The sequence below is a fragment of the Gymnoscopelus braueri genome (assembly GCF_963280865.1).
Source record: "Gymnoscopelus braueri genome assembly, chromosome: 10".
Lineage (NCBI taxonomy): Eukaryota > Metazoa > Chordata > Actinopteri > Myctophiformes > Myctophidae > Gymnoscopelus > Gymnoscopelus braueri.
Genome location: NC_137611.1, coordinates 49,066,610 through 49,088,678, shown reverse-complemented (window position 1 = coordinate 49,088,678; position 22,069 = coordinate 49,066,610). Strand labels below are relative to the sequence as shown.

The 22,069-nt window shown below is 44.0% G+C and overlaps 3 protein-coding genes across 4 annotated transcripts; all 3 read right to left on the bottom strand.

Moving 5' to 3' along the window:
• Positions 1–2,755: 2,755 nt before the first annotated feature.
• On the bottom strand, positions 2,756–7,500 carry LOC308093659 (uncharacterized protein; the record flags this gene model as incomplete). The annotated part of the gene is made up of 11 exons (XM_080439988.1): positions 6,998–7,500; positions 6,747–6,827; positions 6,572–6,625; positions 6,307–6,354; positions 5,879–5,947; positions 5,686–5,784; positions 5,531–5,587; positions 4,524–5,389; positions 4,010–4,227; positions 2,987–3,762; positions 2,756–2,877 (listed from the first exon to the last, which is right to left on the bottom strand). Exons 5-11 carry the CDS (start codon positions 5,931–5,933, stop codon positions 2,756–2,758), a joined length of 2,193 nt encoding a protein of 730 aa, XP_080296114.1. The 5' UTR covers positions 5,934–5,947; positions 6,307–6,354; positions 6,572–6,625; positions 6,747–6,827; positions 6,998–7,500.
• Positions 7,501–16,186: 8,686 nt separating this feature from the next.
• Positions 16,187–19,657, bottom strand: LOC308093657 (uncharacterized protein; the record flags this gene model as incomplete). Its single annotated transcript, XM_080439986.1, has 5 exons — positions 16,187–17,486; positions 17,734–17,951; positions 18,248–19,113; positions 19,410–19,508; positions 19,603–19,657. The coding sequence occupies 5 exons, from the start codon at positions 19,655–19,657 to the stop codon at positions 16,187–16,189; spliced, it is 2,538 nt and encodes an 845-aa protein (XP_080296112.1).
• On the bottom strand, positions 19,409–21,762 carry LOC308093942 (uncharacterized protein). Of its 2 annotated transcripts, none has more exons than XM_080440349.1 (6): positions 20,712–21,762; positions 20,461–20,541; positions 20,286–20,339; positions 20,031–20,141; positions 19,603–19,671; positions 19,409–19,508 (listed from the first exon to the last, which is right to left on the bottom strand). In XM_080440349.1, exons 1-4 carry the CDS (start codon positions 21,418–21,420, stop codon positions 20,047–20,049), a joined length of 939 nt encoding a protein of 312 aa, XP_080296475.1. In that variant the 5' UTR covers positions 21,421–21,762; the 3' UTR covers positions 19,409–19,508; positions 19,603–19,671; positions 20,031–20,046. The 2 variants fall into 2 exon arrangements, with proteins under 2 accessions (XP_080296475.1, XP_080296476.1); XM_080440350.1 differs by having other exon boundaries at positions 20,031–20,078.
• Between the last annotated feature and the right edge of the window lie 307 nt (positions 21,763–22,069).

The window sequence follows — 22,069 nt, the reverse complement described above, 5'->3', positions numbered from 1 at the left end:
AAAACAGTATACTTGGCCACCAGACGGTGGCAGCACTGCACTGTAATAACAGATCAATAAAGCTTTGCTAGTAAACCGTTACTATCAGCTCCTGCCCCTAACGGGCGAGACGTGGATAGTCGTCACTCACTGACAGCCAATAGAATCGCATCAGGTTTTCCAAACGCAAAGGCCCTGTAGTATCAATGTCCAGTCAACAGGAGGCAGCATATCGCGGTAGGGCCACTTTGAGGCCAGCACACATCAAAACAGTATACTTGGCCACCAGACGGTGGCAGCACTGCACTGTAATAACAGATCAATAAAGCTTTGCTAGTAAACCGTTACTATCAGCTCCTGCCCCGCGACGAGACAGCCGCGCCTGGGCGTGGCGGCGGCGGCGGCAGGGGCATCCCTGTTGATCATGGGAGTAAATGCCAGCCAATGTGATTTCATTATGCTTTAGCATGTCCATGGTATTGCAATATATGTAAGTGATTCCAGAGATTTAAAATGTACTGTATGGGGGTTGTGGTCTAATAAAAAAGGAATAGAGTGTGCACACTGGTAATGCTGAAAAAACTCTGCTTTGTATTTATTGCATTTGTCAACGTTTCGGCCTGTTCAGTCCTTCATCAGGACATAAACGGTATATGTCCTGATGAAGGTCTGAACAGGCCGAAACGCTGACAAACGCTTTTTTCAGCATTACCAGTGTGCAGACTTTATTCCTTTTTTATAATACTTTGGTTTGTCTTGCACCTGGGCCACGGATGTGTGTGCGCTACCTTTTTAACCCGTGGTCTAATGCCTATCAAAGTAAGGGTCCTTGAAAGTAAAAAGGTTGAGAATCACTGAAACTATTTATTTTCCAAAAAACATGAACCAGATATTTACTCAAAGCTTTACAATTTTCTTTTCATGCTAAATGTCATTTATCAGCTTTCAATTGTGAGAAAATATGATCATAGTTTCAGAGAATCAAGAGGAATTTATTTTGTCACTTATACTGACATTATACAAATGTTTATGCCATATGTTTTGCAAAGACTGCTAATACAACACAATACAAAAGATAATAAAAACTGATTCTAACTAATTCTGGATATAATTAAATACCAAAATATATATATATATACATTATAGGTAAGACAGAGGTAAATGTTGTACAGGTAGAACGGCAGGTATGACAGAACTCTTAAGGCATGTATGATATTGTTTGCAGCCGTGGGTTATGTGCAAGTAGCAGAAGTCATACATGTATATAAGGCATATCTCTCATTTCTTCCTCTCTGCTGTCCACCTATCCTTCTCCATGGCATAGAAGGAGGATTGTTGGAATTCCTTCCATGACATCTCCTTTGCCATGCCTTTGTCTTTGTACAATGAAAGTACTTTTGACGGACAGTAAATGTACTTCCCAGTCACTCCTGGAAACCCAGTATGAATATGCGGACTGTTTGGGCCCTGCTTGAGCCCCTGGCGGCAGAAACGGCAAAGTCGTCCGCTAGGTTGAGTGTCTGGGAGTTTCCTCTTTCTCTGGGCTTTGGCCTCCACTCTCTGTTTTGTTGAGTCCAGTTCACGTTGAAAGAACTCAGTCTGTGCAAACTCCTCAAATGTCATTTTGGGATTTGTCAAACCCTCTGCAGAGTAAGCTTTGAACACCTTAGTGGAGCAGTAAAAATATCGCACTGGCAATTTTTGATAGAAGAAATGAATTGAGGATCCATCTCCTGCTGAGTACCTGGATTTAGGCTGCCCACAGGAGAGACATTTCCTAGTTTGTGTCTCTGGTTGCTGCTGCAGCTGCTGTTGCTGCTGCACTATGTCCAGCACCATTTTCTGGATCTCTTCCTTTGTCACTGGCATTTGAGGTGCTCGTTGTGACACAGGTTCTGCTGGATTCACGATGGCTGGTGGAATTGCAACAACTGGGACATGGACAGTCTCACTCCCCTCAGTTAGACTGTACCAAAGGTTTTGTGTCTCCACAAGTTTTTCAGTACTGGTGTTCAGTGATGAGGAGGTGTTCATCAGTTTGGCCAGATGTTTTGAGTACTGTGTTATGTGATATTTGGTTGTGCTGTGTAGCAAACTATTTGGATCTGTGGCAGACTGAAGGACCATGGCAGCATAATCTGTATCCACCAGTTGCATTATGTCTTTTTTCCCATGGTACTTGACTAGTAGACTGTCAATAGCTGCTTTCATTGGTTGTGGCCAACGTTTGTAGTCCAAAACAAACACTTTCCGACCTGTCTTGATGGGTCCAGTGCGGGCACTCCTTGGTGAGGACTGCACTGGCAGGGGTATGGAGCGCACTAGAACAAAGAAAACAGTTTCAATTATTTGGTACTATAGTATTGTACGAATATTTATTCATTAAATCCATTAATGTATATATTCACATATTAATATATACAATATTTGTAATATTTAAGTGTCAACTCACTCTCAGCTGTAGGCTCCAACACCTCTTGCTTGGGCACTAAAAACACCTCAGAAGATGCTGCCAGGCCAAAGGACGTTGGTGACACAGTGGATGCGGCCAGGCCAGAGGATGTTGGGGACACAGTAGATGCTGCCAGGCCAGATGATGTTGGGGACACAGTAGATGCTGCCAGGCCAGATGATGTTGGGGACACAGTGGATGCTGCCAGGCCAGATGTTGTTGGGGACACAGTGGATGCTGCCAGGCCATAGGATGTTGGGGACACAGTGGATGCTGCCAGGCCAGAGGATGGTGCTGCCAATGCCAGACCAGTTGTGGGTGGTGCTAGTTCAGGGGGCAGAGGAACAGAAGAATCACTTTCTTTTGCCTTGTGTTTGTCCCAGTCAAGTGGTACTGGGCGGCACTCTGGCTCTCTGTATTCCAGGCCAAACCTTTCACCTGTGTCCCTGTCAGAGAGGTGAATTGCAGGGTACTTATCCTGGCCAGTCACTCTCTTTGAAGCAGAGTTCAGATCTATAAACAACGATGGATCAAACACACGTGGGAGGATCACACCTGGCTGCTTAAGATCCACAAGTCTTTGGTAGTTCCAACGTGCCACCCCTGTCATGCCCTGGGCCTGGAACAATTCACAGGAGGCATGAGTTCCAGTAATCCACTGAGCCTGGTGGAAGTGGAACCCCTCTTGCTGTGATGTCCCTCTGACTGGGATCCAGATGGGGACTTTTGCTCCTTCACCACGGACATGGTTAAGCTGCAGAGTTCCCCCATACCGGTAAAGGATCCCCTCTGTGAGCTCAGGGTCACTGAGGCACCCACGGAGAATGTGCACCCTCTGGATACGCCACAACTTCAGCATAGATGGTTTGAACAAGGGCACATTGTTTGGGTCGGTCATCTGGTGAAAGTTTTGTAGTACACTCTCAACTCTTTGTACCAGTAATGCCGGGCATGGAATTCTGATCCGGCAGTGCTGTCTTACGTGTTGTTTTGTTGGATTATGATGAAGTATTGAACAGAATTTATAGGCATCCTTCAGCCTCTGCAGGTCTTCCTGATCCACTAAGGAAAAGGCAGCGGAGAGTAACTGACAGAAGGTGCTGAACAAAGGATGATGCTCAGATGTGCACTCCCGTGAGAAACGGCGCATGCAGTGGAACAGGTCCAACTTGACATCAATGTTGGAGTTGAAGTGTATCCGGGATGCACAGGTGTTCTCCATAGGCCCAGCGGTGGCGTTAGTGATGATGAAATCTGTTGTCTTCCAGGCATCCCAATTGAGGTGCTCATCAGGGAGAGTGTCAGGGATCTTAAATGGTGCACAGCAGTCCCTGGATGAAAAAAGGAGGCATATAAAAGGCTTTTCAAAGGTCATTTTGAGAATCACACATATTATAATTCTTTATCCCTTTGTACTTGCACATACAAGTACATTTGACTTACTAAGGTTGGTGCGTTGTAATAAGCATAAAAACAACATGTATTATCACACAAATTAAGGTGAAACCTTGTGTGATTTGGAGGGGTGGGGGTGATAGGCAATACAACAATAAAGAAAGAAAAGATGACTATTCTCACCTGTCCACCCATTGGTAACTCGCCTTCTCCACCTCTGCATCACTGTACCTCTTAGCCAACCCGTCGTACATGGGCCGCAGCGACCTTTCTGTCTCAGCCTGCACCATCACCCAGGAGACAATCATCCAGTTCTCATTCATCACTGCATAGCTCGACATGGCACCAGATGACAGTGTAACCTTCCGTGCCACCTTCCTGGTGTGGTCAGACCGCCAGACCTAAGATAAGATAAGCCATTTGTGATTCCCAGAGGGACATTCATTGCAACAACAGCAGTAAGAAAGAACCAAATCAAGATTAAAGCAATATACTGAGCTTTTGGGCCTAAATATCTGCACTCAATCTCTGAATTAGTTAACATGTTCAGTCTGTCAATAAATATAAATGTACGTTAATAAATATACATGTATCATTATATCACCTGTGAATATACAGTATCATTATATCACCTGTGAATATACAGTATCATTATATCACCTGTGAATATACAGTATGAATAACTATATATACAGACCTGTCCGAAGGTGCCCTGAAGCATCTTGGTGATGGCCGGCTCTTGCCGTCGGTACTCGTCAATGAGGCAGTCGGTCACGTAGTGTCCAGAGACTGATGTTCCACACCAGGCCTCTTCGTCGTCATATTCTCCAAAAGGCTGGGGTGTGTCATCCTTCCTCACCATCTGTGTAATTGTCCTCTGCCCGTACACCCCAGCCTCAGCATCCCAGACATTTTGTATGCTGTGGAGATATGCCAGATGAGCTCGCTCATATTTAAGGTGCATCATTTCGTTTAACTGGTTTGCCATATCTGTGGGTGACTTGCCAGTGCGCCTCAGCTCATCAATCACAGACTTGCAGAGGGCCTTCTTGTACGTAAGGACTGATGGCAAAATGTTTGTGAACCTCTTGGGTAGTTTCTCCAGCCATTTAGGTTGGTCAGCAAACCAGTGCTTCTTGCACACCTTGCAGTGGAGGCGAGAGGAAAATATATAATACTGTCCACTGATGCCAACAACCACCCGAGGCCTACCTACACCAGACTGTGCTACATTTGGTTTTGGACAGCCATGAAGGCATGGCAGTACATAAGTGTTCCTCAGCCGGACCATTATCTCGTTCTCTGGCTTCCATATGAAGAACGGATGCATTTGGTAGAAGTTTCGGGGTGGGAGTGTCGACACTGTGTCGAGGAGCTCTGGCTGAAAAGGGTGACGCCATAACGAAATGGCATGTCCTGCTTTACGGTTATGCTCAAAGTTAGGCCACAGCCCAAGAGATTTGAGCTCTTCTTTAATGAACCATTGCTGATGATTACTGCACTTCCAAGTGCTTTCACTGGTGTCACATGTGATGTGTGGAGGAACAGGGACAGATGGGCCAACTGAGGGAACAAGGATGAAAAGGACATTATTGAAATGTAATGATAATATGATCACATTGTTTATTACAATATAATTATAATTATGGAGGAAGCATTTGCAGCACAGTAACCTTTTCAGAGAAAACAGAGAAAATATCTTACCACGTGGAGCCACTAGTGGATGTGGGACAGTGTGTGAAACAACAGGCCTTGTAGTTCCTGAAAAGAGGGATATGTTGTGTTAGTGTAGATTGAAGATAAAATGAACATGAAAATCACTTAAAATGAGCATGAAAATCACTTAAAATAATACATACCTCCAGCAGAAACTGTCCTCTCCACTTGTGGGGGACCTGCTGGCATCAGACACATCAGCTCTGGCGGAATAGGCGTCTTCAAAGCAGGCACATCTGAGTCTACAAAAGTACATATTTATGCATAACAGATACCGCCTGCATAACACTGCATAACACTTATTTGGACAGATGAATAGAATCATAGCGTATTTACCATCTCTTGGCGACTTCTGCAGTTTACTTTCAGTACCAGCAGGTGGTCTGGACATCGTAGTAGATGGTACTATACAACAGACAAAATCTTGTCACTCATTGTAGGATTGGCAATATACAAATGGTTAGCTAAAGGCACACACCATCTTATTCCCACACAAAAAAATAATGTTTGCATCTACTATATTGTTCGTGACATTACATGTATATTACATTATACTAATAACATGTTGTATATTCAATGTGTATTTAAAAATGTACTGGTGTGTATGAATGAAGTTGGTCTTTTCAGCACATTGAATATACAACGATACTCAATTGTCAAATGCATTACATAATAGTCTAAGCAGGGGAACCAAAATGGCACAAAAAATACTGTATGTTTTATACTTATAACTAGGCTAGATACAGAATAAAATGGGTACTCACCATCATCGTGGCTGGATCAATTCATGTTCCCTATCTCAGTTAGCAGAACTTTCGCATGCAAACAATGGTTAGTGGAACATGTCCAGAACGTGGACAGGACAGGACAGCACACCACACCACACAGACATGCACAGAACACGGACATGGCCAGAACATGACCAGAACACAGAAAACACAACAGGCAAAAAAAAGTTTAGGTTATGAGATAAATTCATGGTGTCTCAATAACCTGTCACACAAATTGTATATTTAATTTGAAGCTAACCCTTTTCTCTTGTAGCCTGTCCTGGTACGGAAACTGAGGAAGATGTTTCAACAGCTGGTAACACAAAAAGATTGAAATAGCAGACATACATTAATAGCAAACAGATTGAGCCATAATTGATTTTTAATGTCCAATCAGTGAAGAAAGCAACAAACACACACAAATGTGTACTTACAGCAATGCACCGCTAACTTAGAGGGGGACCCCATTATCACCATGAAGCTGTCCAAACCATCGTCTCCAAAGTCTGTGATGCCTGCAGACAGAAAATATGTAGAATGTAGTAAAAATGTAATTTCTACACAGTACATATGTTGCTTTAAAATAACAGCATCTGTTAAAATGATTGAGCTGTAATGAATATGAAATGTAATACATTTACAGACACATCTTACTAAAATTCTACGGCTGGCATTAAAAAACAACCTTCCGTAGAAGCACTTGAAGCAGGCACAGACCCAGAGGAAAGGGAGGCAGATTCCTTCTTCTCCATCAGGTATGTTTTCAGCTTGTCCGGCCATGTACCTTTGGACCACTTTTTCTGCAGTACGAAGCCTGCGTAGCCATTGGCCCTGTTGTCCCAAATCTCCCGGTAAGTTTCCTCCTTATGAACACCAAATCTAACCAGATTGTCGTCGTCTCCAGATGGCTTTTGTGACTTGTATCTGTCTCCAGATGTCTTTTGCGACTTGTATCTTATAAGAGACTGGATCTCATCAAAGCTGTGGGCATAGTTGATAAATGACTGTAAGCTGACCTTGCCGTGTCCCTCTGTCACAAGGACTCCTGCATCCTCCTCTGCTTGTAGACTATTGGTAAGGAATATTATATATCCCACGTCGTTCTCTAGAAGCCACCGAAAGGACTTCCCTTGGTACTTGCCAAACTGCAGGACATATTCCCCAAACACCTCTTGTCTGTCTGAGGCATCCCCTCCTCTCTCTCGAACAACAGTTAAGGCGTTTCGTCTAACCAGGGGCCTGTTCCTCAAAAGGTGAATTAGAGCTAAAGCCTGGCTTTACCACCTATCCTGGCTTAATTTAGCCAGGATTAGAGCTGAGTCGGTTCCTCAAAAGGTGAATTATCTTGAAGATTAGTTTAGCCAGTTCACCCTGGCTAAGTTTAGCCTTATCCGATTCCTCAAAAGAGAATTGAAGCAAGCCTAGCTTAGTTACCATGGCAATTTAGCTGTGAAGTTAGCCTGGTCAGGAGCAGGCTAACAGCCAAGCTTTATTAATCCAGTGCCTTGTTCTTCAAGTTTTGTGAAATAGCTGTTAGTCCAATGACTCCAATCATAAACCAATGAGTTTTTCTACACTTATTCAATTCTTATGCGAAAATCAAAGATCTACAAGCCCGAAATGTTTTTGTCTTATGGCGGCTGGGGGTCCCCGGCCCCCCATGGACCCCCGGACCCCCATGGACCTCCGGACCCCCGTGGACCCCCGGACCCCCATGGACCCCCGGACCCCCATGGACCTCCGGACCCCCGTGGACCCCCGGACCCCCGGACCCCCATGGAACTCCGGACCCCCGTGGACCCCCGGACCCCCATGGACCTCCGGACCCCCGGACCCCCATGGACCTCCGGACCCCCGTGGACCCCCGGACCCCCATGGACCCCCATGGAACTCCGGACCCCCGTGGACCCCCGGACCCCCATGGACCTCCGGACCCCCGGACCCCCATGGACCTCCGGACCTCCGGACCCCCGTGGACCCCCGGACCCCCATGGACCCCCATGGACCTCCGGACCCCCGTGGACCCCCGTATACCCCAGACCTCTGTTGGGGGTCAACGGGGGTCCGGGAGTACACGGGGGGCCCGGCCCCCCGTGTACTCCCGGACCCCCGTTGACCCCCGTGGACCGTGGACCCCCGGCCGCCAAAAGGCAAGCTTTTCCCTTGTAGATCTTCGATTTTAGAAATTTGAAATTAGAAAATTATTCTAAGTGTTTATAATTATAATTCCAACATTCACTTAAACTCCTTATGTTTAAACCTAACTGAATTATATATTTATGGATTTGTATATAAATTAATTGCATATTTTTGGACAACTTGTGCATTTAATTTGTCGGCAATACTTTGCCACGCTTTCTCCCTGGATCTATATTTATTGCGGCCGTGTTTCCTTTCTTGCTTATTATAAATTTTACTTCCTTGTAAGATTCCATGAGCTGCTGCAGTGCTGCTGTTCAGCCACAGAGAAGAACGCCGCTCTGGTTTTGGGCTCCATGATTGGTCAAGTTCAAGGATTCTGCTATCGACTTTCATGGTCTTTTATAGAAATAAGTGAAGCCTGGCTTCATTATCCTGGCTCGACACAGCCTGGCTTGACAAGGCCTAGCTCGACAAAGTCGCTCCTTTTCAGCCTGGCTTGGCGTTCCAGGAACCGAATAAACCAGGCTATACGGACCCGACTTTGTCAAGCCTGGATTTGACTTAAATCCAGGCTTATTTAATTCACCTTTCGAGGAACAGGCCCCAGGTCTTCTGGCAATGCTTCAGGCTTGTCAGGCTTGTCTGCACCAACGTTGTCCTTAATAAGTGTTGCCTCATCTGAAGGCCCCTCAAGGAGATATCCACGTGCCCCCTTCCGGAAAGTAACATGTCCTCTTCCAGGGAAATAGGACATTCTTCTGTGCATGTTTGCTTATCACAAATGAAGAAGAGAAAGTATTAGACTTATACATTATACATTTTTAGTTTTTGAAACAAGTTGATATTTTAATTATATTATAATTATATTGTGTGTGAGTCGCATGGCTCATGATTCATAGCTCGGTAAATGCCCAGAGATATGAGAGATGGCTTGTGTCCCACAGTATAGTTTAGGCTTTATTCACAACACAGCTTATATCATGGGCCTCAACAAATGGTAAACTTCCCTGCTGCTGTATGTAGGGCTTTTTAGTTGATGATTAATTATCATATACAAATAATAAGGATTGATATGTAAAAATATTACCAGACAGATGTGGCAAATAACGTAAATATGCAAAGCATATTACTGAAATAAACCAAGAAACCCTGATTGACAATGACAGAACCAACAATGAAAATAAACAATGTAAAAACACAGGCCATATCCTTAATACATTTGAACTTTAAAAATGTTCTAGGTAGCAAGAATTACCGATCCACAATATCACAATGTGCTGCATGACGATGCATTCTGAGCTTGTCTGCTATTTTCACTATCTTTTTTATGTATGAACATTTTAGAATTATTTCCCCCAAAATGTTATAGGTTTGTTATAGGTTCACTCAAGGGTCCTTCTGGCCGATCCACACGGTCACGACTCTTTTCTGTTCTGGCCCCACAGTGGTGGAATGAACTTCCCACTGATGTTAGGACAGCAGAGTCACTGCCCATATTTCGCCGCAGACTGAAAACCCACCTCTTCAGGAAACACTACCCTTCCTCTCTGCCTGACCTACTTGTTGTTAACTAGTTGTACGAACGCTTGTTTTCTATTGCTGTATTGTTTATTGGATTATTGGATTGTTTATTGGATCTTGTTTAGTCGATACACTTATTTGTTTTAGCTCATGCTCATTTGATTTAGCTATTTTGTCTCATCTGTTTAAGGAAATAGGTAGCTGATATATTGTACTTTTACCTTAGCGCTAGGTATACTCTTGGTTGCTTGTTTTTGCAGAAAATGCACTAAAGACTTCTGGTGATTAGTAGTTTTCATTCCCTACCTATGTTGAATACACTTATTGTAAGTCGCTTTGGATAAAAGCGTCTGCTAAATGACTGTAATGTAATGTAATGTAATGTTGAAAGGTGTTCAAAAAAGCATTCATCCAGCTGTGAGATAGGCCGTGTAAAAAAAGGGGGGGGGGGCATGGAAGGAGAGTGGGGCAAATCAAGTGTGATCTAAATCAAGAGTGATTTTGGCCAAACCTACAATGTTTCATTGTGTTTATTGTCACAGACACACAGGGCACTTAAAGCTTCCTCAACAGTATGGATAATAATAAGATATAGAAGATTTAAAAATGATAAAGCTAGAAGTAAAACAGTAGTAGTAGCAAAACATTATGATGATTGCTCCATCACTGGGGGGAGACCACAGCAGATGTTTATCACATGTACAAGACAATGCAAGCAGACCAGCAGCAGCAGGGAGCCTGGCTATCAGTCTCACATTCTCAACATGAACTGTACAACCAGCCAGTATGCTAGTTGAATGAGAGTGAGTGAATGGGGGAGGGGGAGAACTTAGCCTACAGAAATTCACTGGCCACAACAAGTACAGCTGTATACAGAACATAGAAGTCCAACAATACCTAAATGTACTAGTAAAAGCAATCGTATTTTCATGTAATACCTATATTTAAACTGAAGTTTATATAATGAGGGTGACGGATTAACATGCAACAACTACAATGTGCCTCAACAGCTTTGAATGTATAATGATCATCTGTGTTTACACATCAATCAAAACACCACAATGACCAACCATTGTCCATCTGTCCATCTTGTCCTCCCTGTTTTGCCTGATTTACTGCCTTTTTTTAATTATTTTAATGTTGTTTTATACTTTTGCTTATCTTTTTTGCTTTATTGTTAAATAAGTTGTACTTTTTCTGTTATTGTATTCTTGCTCTGTGAAGTACTTTAAGCTGCATTTCATGTCATGAAAGGTGCTATACAAATAAAGTGTATTATTATTATCTGTGTTCAAATACCCAACGACAATGATTAACCATCTTATTTAAATGTAATTTACATTCACCAATATGGCACAAATGACTGCAAACAATAAACAATAATCGGAGATTACATGGGTCGAGTGGGGCATTTTGCCATTTTATCCATCCCCAAATAACAAGACAACATGCACATGTATTCATCAGTCAACTTTTCATTCATCCAAAACAAGTGACTTACCTTTGTTGTGTGTAACGAACGAAATAGTAATAACAGTAACAGTAATAATCATGCATCGTCTTCTCTGTTCTTCTCTCACACTGACCGTTCAGTCCGTGAGTAAACTTTGCGCACCCACTGAGGGGGCGGGGTTGGTTGGGAGACTGCGACTCTGAACAGCTGTGTACAGATGTAAGCCATGGTTCACATGACGCTCGTCTGTCAAAAGCGTCATGGCGCTACTTGTTCCTGTTTTTTAAAATGTTTACATTTACAACCCGTACATCTACATAAAGTAGTTCAAATATAAAGTGCTGACCCCATGGCCATGGATTTAACAAGTTAAAACGCCCTGGTCTAAGTAACCGTATCTTCCGTATTTTTCAATACAAAGCCTTTTAATCCAATCGGTGGCCATTTTTTCATATGCTTTCAACAACGCAACCCTATCGGTTGGGAGGTGTACTGCACACTGATACATTATAACTCTATTAAAAAATGGCCGCCAATCGGATTAAAATACTTTTTATTGCACAATACAGAAGATACGGGTACCTAGACCCAGACGTTTTAACTTGTTACATTTATGGCCGTGGGGCCAGCACTTTATATTTGAAATGTTAACGTTTATGTAGATGTACGGGTTGTAAATGTAAAAATCTCAAAAAACAGGAACAAGTAGCGCCATGACTGTCACGATATGACGGTCATGTTGGCTATACAGATGTATAAAATCACTACAATGAAACGGAGCTAACAGGATAACAGTAACTAATTATAAAGATGGCCCAAATAAAACGCAAAAACGGCATGCTGACTAAACAGTCTATTCACAGCCTATTTAGTAATGCCCTGATGCCCTTCTGTGATAAAAAAAACTGTCTCGCAGTATTTTCGGGGACGCGTCCATTTAGTTCAGTCCAGTCTAGATCCCCCGCCTACTGTATCCGGTACGGCACATGCACAATACACAACGCTGTTTCCGTGTCCGCTCAAGACCGGATATGCAAACTGAAAAGCCAATTGGAACCCATTTAAAATGTACGTTCCGTGACCATTTTCTTAATCAAACATGGCCAACACAGCATTCTGACTACACGTACTATGTCATGCACGTGTTTAGTAGTGTACTTTTGCGTTCTATCGTTAAATACAAACATATTTGCCAGTCTTAACTCTATGGGTCCTGTCCGCACAAGAACTAAAAGCAAGATGGCTGCTCCTGCAAAACTGAGCTAGCCTGTGATTGGCTGGCAGAGTGAGGAACAGCGCCACTGACCTGCCATAGAGATAAAACGGTGGCCAAATACGGTATTGCATCCGTAGTGAGTTAAGACTACCATAGACTTTGCATTGAAAACGTTAAGGGCGAGTTAAGCTTAACATTTCGCAGCACTCGCGCGGGAGGCCCGGGTTCGATTCCCGGCCAATGCAAAGGCAGCACTTTGAACCTGTGCGGGGAGGGAATCCGTTGCAAATCCCTTGAAAGAACTGCTCAGACTGCAACCTTTGCCGCAAACTGCGCAACTAAAGGATTTTCCCCTTGTGTCGGGAGGCCTCAAAGTACCACAGCAGCTGTTTCCGTAGTGTAGTGGTTATCACGTTCGCCTAACACGCGAAAGGTCCCCGGTTCGAAACCGGGTGGAAACATGTTTGGTTGAGACCAAGGCTCTGTTGGAGTATTCGAATGCGACACTGCTTGCGCTTGAATGTCACTCATCTTGCGTAGGTGACGCACGCGTGGCCGGTGGATGACGGTCGGCGAGCAGATGTGTCCTCGTTAGTATAGTGGTGAGTATCCCCGCCTGTCAGGCGAGACGTGGATAGTCGTCACTCACTGACAGCCAATAGAATCGCATCAGGTTTTCCAAACGCAAAGGCCCTGTAGTATCAATGTCCAGTCAACAGGAGGCAGCATATCGCGGTAGGGCCACTTTGAGGCCAGCACACATCAAAACAGTATACTTGGCCACCAGACGGTGGCAGCACTGCACTGTAATAACAGATCAATAAAGCTTTGCTAGTAAACCGTTACTATCAGCTCCTGCCCCAAGTGGGCGAGACGTGGATAGTCGTCACTCACTGACAGCCAATAGAATCGCATCAGGTTTTCCAAACGCAAAGGCCCTGTAGTATCAATGTCCAGTCAACAGGAGGCAGCATATCGCGGTAGGGCCACTTTGAGGCCAGCACACATCAAAACAGTATACTTGGCCACCAGACGGTGGCAGCACTGCACTGTAATAACAGATCAATAAAGCTTTGCTAGTAAACCGTTACTATCAGCTCCTGCCCCGCGACGAGACAGCCGCGCCTGGGCGTGGCGGCGGCGGCAGGGGAATCCCTGTTGATCATGGGAGTAAATGCCAGCCAATGTGATTTCAGTATGCTTTAGCATGTCCATGGTATTGCAATATATGTAAGTGATTCCAGAGATTTAAAATGTACTGTATTGGGGTTGTGGTCTAATAAAAAAGGAATAGAGTATGCACACTGGTAATGCTGAAAAAACTCTGCTTTGTATTTATTGCGTTTGTCAACGTTTCGGCCTGTTCAGTCCTTCATCAGGACATAAACGGTATATGTCCTGATGAAGGTCTGAACAGGCCGAAACGCTGACAAACGCTTTTTTCAGCATTACCAGTGTGCAGACTTTATTCCTTTTTTATAATACTTTGGTTTGTCTTGCACCTGGGCCACGGATGTGTGTGCGCTACCTTTTTAACCCGTGGTCTAATGCCTATCAAAGTAAGGGTCCTTGAAAGTAAAAAGGTTGAGAATCACTGAAACTATTTATTTTCCAAAAAACATGAACCAGATATTTACTCAAAGCTTTACAATTTTCTTTTCATGCTAAATGTCATTTATCAGCTTTCAATTGTGAGAAAATATGATCATAGTTTCAGAGAATCAAGAGGAATTTATTTTGTCACTTATACTGACATTATACAAATGTTTATGCCATATGTTTTGCAAAGACTGCTAATACAACACAATACAAAAGATAATAAAAACTGATTCTAACTAATTCTGGATATAATTAAATACCAAAATATATATATATATACATTATAGGTAAGACAGAGGTAAATGTTGTACAGGTAGAACGGCAGGTATGACAGAACTCTTAAGGCATGTATGATATTGTTTGCAGCCGTGGGTTATGTGCAAGTAGCAGAAGTCATACATGTATATAAGGCATATCTCTCATTTCTTCCTCTCTGCTGTCCACCTATCCTTCTCCATGGCATAGAAGGAGGATTGTTGGAATTCCTTCCATGACATCTCCTTTGCCATGCCTTTGTCTTTGTACAATGAAAGTACTTTTGACGGACAGTAAATGTACTTCCCAGTCACTCCTGGAAACCCAGTATGAATATGCGGACTGTTTGGGCCCTGCTTGAGCCCCTGGCGGCAGAAACGGCAAAGTCGTCCGCTAGGTTGAGTGTCTGGGAGTTTCCTCTTTCTCTGGGCTTTGGCCTCCACTCTCTGTTTTGTTGAGTCCAGTTCACGTTGAAAGAACTCAGTCTGTGCAAACTCCTCAAATGTCATTTTGGGATTTGTCAAACCCTCTGCAGAGTAAGCTTTGAACACCTTAGTGGAGCAGTAAAAATATCGCACTGGCAATTTTTGATAGAAGAAATGAATTGAGGATCCATCTCCTGCTGAGTACCTGGATTTAGGCTGCCCACAGGAGAGACATTTCCTAGTTTGTGTCTCTGGTTGCTGCTGCAGCTGCTGTTGCTGCTGCACTATGTCCAGCACCATTTTCTGGATCTCTTCCTTTGTCACTGGCATTTGAGGTGCTCGTTGTGACACAGGTTCTGCTGGATTCACGATGGCTGGTGGAATTGCAACAACTGGGACATGGACAGTCTCACTCCCCTCAGTTAGACTGTACCAAAGGTTTTGTGTCTCCACAAGTTTTTCACGTTCGCCTAACACGCGAAAGGTCCCCGGTTCGAAACCGGGCGGAAACATGTTTGGTTGAGACCAAGGCTCTGTTGGAGTATTCGAATGCGACACTGCTTGCGCTTGAATGTCACTCATCTTGCGTAGGTGACGCACGCGTGGCCGGTGGATGACGGTCGGCGGGCAGATGTGTCCTCGTTAGTATAGTGGTGAGTATCCCCGCCTGTCACGCGGGAGACCGGGGTTCGATTCCCCGACGGGGAGGCGCACTCTTTTTTAGCCCTGAGAGAATGATGGAGACAAGCTACTCGAGGCAGTCCAGGACTTCAAATAACTTGGGCCTGGACTGCTTCAATGGAATAGGACCTGAAGGTCCAGGGGGTACTTGACTAGAATGCCTTGCATGGGATGAGGAGAGTGTGGAAATCAGACATGGGAGAAGACCTCAAGAGGCGGCTGTTCGTATAGCTACAGTGTCAGTACAAGGGCCTTGGATGGAGTCTACACAAGAATGCTACGAATGGCACTAGTCACATGGACGGACCACATCAGAAATGTGGTCCTCTACGGTAACTTACCATGGGTCACAGACAAAGTGAGAGAGAGAAGGATGAGGCAGGGCACTGCGTCAGGCACCCATAACTAGTGGCAAGCAAACTGACACTATGGGAGCCAACCCAGGGCAAAGCCAGGAAAGACAATAAGTGCACCACCCTACGTAGATGAACTTCGGCGTAACAGCTTAGCTAACAACACTGTAGAGCTCAAGACCCTGATCAAGACCCTGATGCTAGATAGGAGAGTGTGGAGGGCAGCGATTCAGGAGTCCCCTGCTTTCGAAGATGCTGCCAGGCCAAAGGACGTTGGTGACACAGTGGATGCGGCCAGGCCAGAGGATGTTGGGGACACAGTAGATGCTGCCAGGCCAGATGATGTTGGGGACACAGTAGATGCTGCCAGGCCAGATGATGTTGGGGACACAGTGGATGCTGCCAGGCCAGATGTTGTTGGGGACACAGTAGATGCTGCCAGGCCATAGGATGTTGGGGACACAGTGGATGCTGCCAGGCCAGAGGATGGTGCTGCCAATGCCAGACCAGTTGTGGGTGGTGCTAGTTCAGGGGGCAGAGGAACAGAAGAATCACTTTCTTTTGCCTTGTGTTTGTCCCAGTCAAGTGGTACTGGGCGGCACTCTGGCTCTCTGTATTCCAGGCCAAACCTTTCACCTGTGTCCCTGTCAGAGAGGTGAATTGCAGGGTACTTATCCTGGCCAGTCACTCTCTTTGAAGCAGAGTTCAGATCTATAAACAACGATGGATCAAACACACGTGGGAGGATCACACCTGGCTGCTTAAGATCCACAAGTCTTTGGTAGTTCCAACGTGCCACCCCTGTCATGCCCTGGGCCTGGAACAATTCACAGGAGGCATGAGTTCCAGTAATCCACTGAGCCTGGTGGAAGTGGAACCCCTCTTGCTGTGATGTCCCTCTGACTGGGATCCAGATGGGGACTTTTGCTCCTTCACCACGGACATGGTTAAGCTGCAGAGTTCCCCCATAACGGTACAGGATCCCCTCTGTGAGCTCAGGGTCACTGAGGCACCCACGGAGAATGTGCACCCTCTGGATACGCCACAACTTCAGCATAGATGGTTTGAACAAGGGCACATTGTTTGGGTCGGTCATCTGGTGAAAGTTTTTTAGTACACTCTCAACTCTTTGTACCAGTAATGCCGGGCATGGAATTCTGATCCGGCAGTGCTGTCTTACGTGTTGTTTTGTTGGATTATGATGATGTATTGAACAGAATTTATAGGCATCCTTCAGCCTCTGCAGGTCTTCCTGATCCACTAAGGAAAAGGCAGCGGAGAGTAACTGACAGAAGGTGCTGAACAAAGGATGATGCTCAGATGTGCACTCCCGTGAGAAACGGCGCATGCAGTGGAACAGGTCCAACTTGACATCAATGTTGGAGTTGAAGTGTATCCGGGATGCACAGGTGTTCTCCATAGGCCCAGCGGTGGCGTTAGTGATGATGAAATCTGTTGTCTTCCAGGCATCCCAATTGAGGTGCTCATCAGGGAGAGTGTCAGGGATCTTAAATGGTGCACAGCAGTCCCTGGATGAAAAAAGGAGGCATATAAAAGGCTTTTCAAAGGTCATTTTGAGAATCACACATATTATAATTCTTTATCCCTTTGTACTTGCTCATACAAGTACATTTGACTTACTAAGGTTGGTGCGTTGTAATAAGCATAAAAACAACATGTATTATCACACAAATTAAGGTGAAACCTTGTGTGATTTGGAGGGGTGGGGGTGATAGGCAATACAACAATAAAGAAAGAAAAGATGACTATTCTCACCTGTCCACCCATTGGTAACTCGCCTTCTCCACCTCTGCATCACTGTACCTCTTAGCCAACCCGTCGTACATGGGCCGCAGCGACCTTTCTGTCTCAGCCTGCACCATCACCCAGGAGACAATCATCCAGTTCTCATTCATCACTGCATAGCTCGACATGGCACCAGATGACAGTGTAACCTTCCGTGCCACCTTCCTGGTGTGGTCAGACCGCCAGACCTAAGATAAGATAAGCCATTTGTGATTCCCAGAGGGACATTCATTGCAACAACAGCAGTAAGAAAGAACAAAATCAAGATTAAAGCAATATACTGAGCTTTTGGGCCTAAATATCTGCACTCAATCTCTGAATTAGTTAACATGTTCAGTCTGTCAATAAATATAAATGTACGTTAATAAATATACATGTATCATTATATCACCTGTGAATATACAGTATCATTATATCACCTGTGAATATACAGTATCATTATATCACCTGTGAATATACAGTATGAATAACTATATATACAGACCTGTCCGAAGGTGCCCTGAAGCATCTTGGTGATGGCCGGCTCTTGCCGTCGGTACTCGTCAATGAGGCAGTCGGTCACGTAGTGTCCAGAGACTGATGTTCCACACCAGGCCTCTTCGTCGTCATATTCTCCAAAAGGCTGGGGTGTGTCATCCTTCCTCACCATCTGTGTAATTGTCCTCTGCCCGTACACCCCAGCCTCAGCATCCCAGACATTTTGTATGCTGTGGAGATATGCCAGATGAGCTCGCTCATATTTAAGGTGCATCATTTCGTTTAACTGGTTTGCCATATCTGTGGGTGACTTGCCAGTGCGCCTCAGCTCATCAATCACAGACTTGCAGAGGGCCTTCTTGTACGTAAGGACTGATGGCAAAATGTTTGTGAACCTCTTGGGTAGTTTCTCCAGCCATTTAGGTGTGTCAGCAAACCAGTGCTTCTTGCACACCTTGCAGTGGAGGCGAGAGGAAAATATATAATACTGTCCACTGATGCCAACAACCACCCGAGGCCTACCTACACCAGACTGTGCTACATTTGGTTTTGGACAGCCATGAAGGCATGGCAGTACATAAGTGTTCCTCAGCCGGACCATTATCTCGTTCTCTGGCTTCCATATGAAGAACGGATGCATTTGGTAGAAGTTTCGGGGTGGGAGTGTCGACACTGTGTCGAGGAGCTCTGGCTGAAAAGGGTGACGCCATAACGAAATGGCATGTCCTGCTTTACGGTTATGCTCAAAGTTAGGCCACAGCCCAAGAGATTTGAGCTCTTCTTTAATGAACCATTGCTGATGATTACTGCACTTCCAAGTGCTTTCACTGGTGTCACATGTGATGTGTGGAGGAGCAGGGACAGATGGGCCAACTGAGGGAACAAGGATGAAAAGGACATTATTGAAATGTAATGATAATATGATCACATTGTTTATTACAATATAATTATAATTATGGAGGAAGCATTTGCAGCACAGTAACCTTTTCAGAGAAAACAGAGAAAATATCTTACCACGTGGAGCCACTAGTGGATGTGGGACAGTGTGTGAAACAACAGGCCTTGTAGTTCCTGAAAAGAGGGATATGTTGTGTTAGTGTAGATTGAAGATAAAATGAACATGAAAATCACTTAAAATGAGCATGAAAATCACTTAAAATAATACATACCTCCAGCAGAAACTGTCCTCTCCACTTGTGGGGGACCTGCTGGCATCAGACACATCAGCTCTGGCGGAATAGGCGTCTTCAAAGCAGGCACATCTGAGTCTACAAAAGTACATATTTATGCATAACAGATACCGCCTGCATAACACTGCATAACACTTATTTGGACAGATGAATAGAATCATAGCGTATTTACCATCTCTTGGCGACTTCTGCAGTTTACTTTCAGTACCAGCAGGTGGTCTGGACATCGTAGTAGATGGTACTATACAACAGACAAAATCTTGTCACTCATTGTAGGATTGGCAATATACAAATGGTTAGCTAAAGGCACACACCATCTTATTCCCACACAAAAAAATAATGTTTGCATCTACTATATTGTTCGTGACATTACATGTATATTACATTATACTAATAACATGTTGTATATTCAATGTGTATTTAAAAATGTACTGGTGTGTATGAATGAAGTTGGTCTTTTCAGCACATTGAATATACAACGATACTCAATTGTCAAATGCATTACATAATAGTCTAAGCAGGGGAACCAAAATGGCACAAAAAATACTGTATGTTTTATACTTATAACTAGGCTAGATACAGAATAAAATGGGTACTCACCATCATCGTGGCTGGATCAATTCATGTTCCCTATCTCAGTTAGCAGAACTTTCGCATGCAAACAATGGTTAGTGGAACATGTCCAGAACGTGGACAGGACAGCACACCACACTGACATGCACAGAACACGGACATGGCCAGAACATGACCAGAACACAGAAAACACAACAGGCAAAAAAAAGTTTAGGTTATGAGATAAATTCATGGTGTCTCAATAACCTGTCACACAAATTGTATATTTAATTTGAAGCTAACCCTTTTCTCTTGTAGCCTGTCCTGGTACGGAAACTGAGGAAGATGTTTCAACAGCTGGTAACACAAAAAGATTGAAATAGCAGACATACATTAATAGCAAACAGATTGAGCCATAATTGATTTTTAATGTCCAATCAGTGAAGAAAGCAACAAACACACACAAATGTGTACTTACAGCAATGCACCGCTAACTTAGAGGGGGACCCCATTATCACCATGAAGCTGTCCAAACCATCGTCTCCAAAGTCTGTGATGCCTGCAGACAGAAAATATGTAGAATGTAGTAAAAATGTAATTTCTACACAGTACATATGTTGCTTTAAAATAACAGCATCTGTTAAAATGATTGAGCTGTAATGAATATGAAATGTAATACATTTACAGACACATCTTACTAAAATTCTACGGCTGGCATTAAAAAACAACCTTCCGTAGAAGCACTTGAAGCAGGCACAGACCCAGAGGAAAGGGAGGCAGATTCCTTCTTCTCCATCAGGTATGTTTTCAGCTTGTCCGGCCATGTACCTTTGGACCACTTTTTCTGCAGTACGAAGCCTGCGTAGCCATTGGCCCTGTTGTCCCAAATCTCCCGGTAAGTTTCCTCCTTATGAACACCAAATCTAACCAGATTGTCGTCGTCTCCAGATGGCTTTTGTGACTTGTATCTGTCTCCAGATGTCTTTTGCGACTTGTATCTTATAAGAGACTGGATCTCATCAAAGCTGTGGGCATAGTTGATAAATGACTGTAAGCTGACCTTGCCGTGTCCCTCTGTCACAAGGACTCCTGCATCCTCCTCTGCTTGTAGACTATTGGTAAGGAATATTATATATCCCACGTCGTTCTCTAGAAGCCACCGAAAGGACTTCCCTTGGTACTTGCCAAACTGCAGGACATATTCCCCAAACACCTCTTGTCTGTCTGAGGCATCCCCTCCTCTCTCTCGAACAACAGTTAAGGCGTTTCGTCTAACCAGGTCTTCTGGCAATGCTTCAGGCTTGTCAGGCTTGTCTGCACCAACGTTGTCCTTAATAAGTGTTGCCTCATCTGAAGGCCCCTCAAGGAGATATCCACGTGCCCCCTTCCGGAAAGTAACATGTACTCTTCCAGGGAAATAGGACATTCTTCTGTGCATGTTTGCTTATCACAAATGAAGAAGAGAAAGTATTAGACTTATACATTATACATTTTTAGTTTTTGAAACAAGTTGATATTTTAATTATATTATAATTATATTGTGTGTGAGTCGCATGGCTCATGATTCATAGCTCGGTAAATGCCCAGAGATATGAGAGATGGCTTGTGTCCCACAGTATAGTTTAGGCTTTATTCACAACACAGCTTATATCATGGGCCTCAACAAATGGTAAACTTCCCTGCTGCTGTATGTAGGGCTTTTTAGTTGATGATTAATTATCATATACAAATAATAAGGATTGATATGTAAAAATATTACCAGACAGATGTGGCAAATAACGTAAATATGCAAAGCATATTACTGAAATAAACCAAGAAACCCTGATTGACAATGACAGAACCAACAATGAAAATAAACAATGTAAAAACACAGGCCATATCCTTAATACATTTGAACTTTAAAAATGTTCTAGGTAGCAAGAATTACCGATCCACAATATCACAATGTGCTGCATGACGATGCATTCTGAGCTTGTCTGCTATTTTCACTATCTTTTTTATGTATGAACATTTTAGAATTATTTCCCCCAAAATGCTATAGGTTGAAAGGTGTTCAAAAAAGCATTCATCCAGCTGTGAGATAGGCC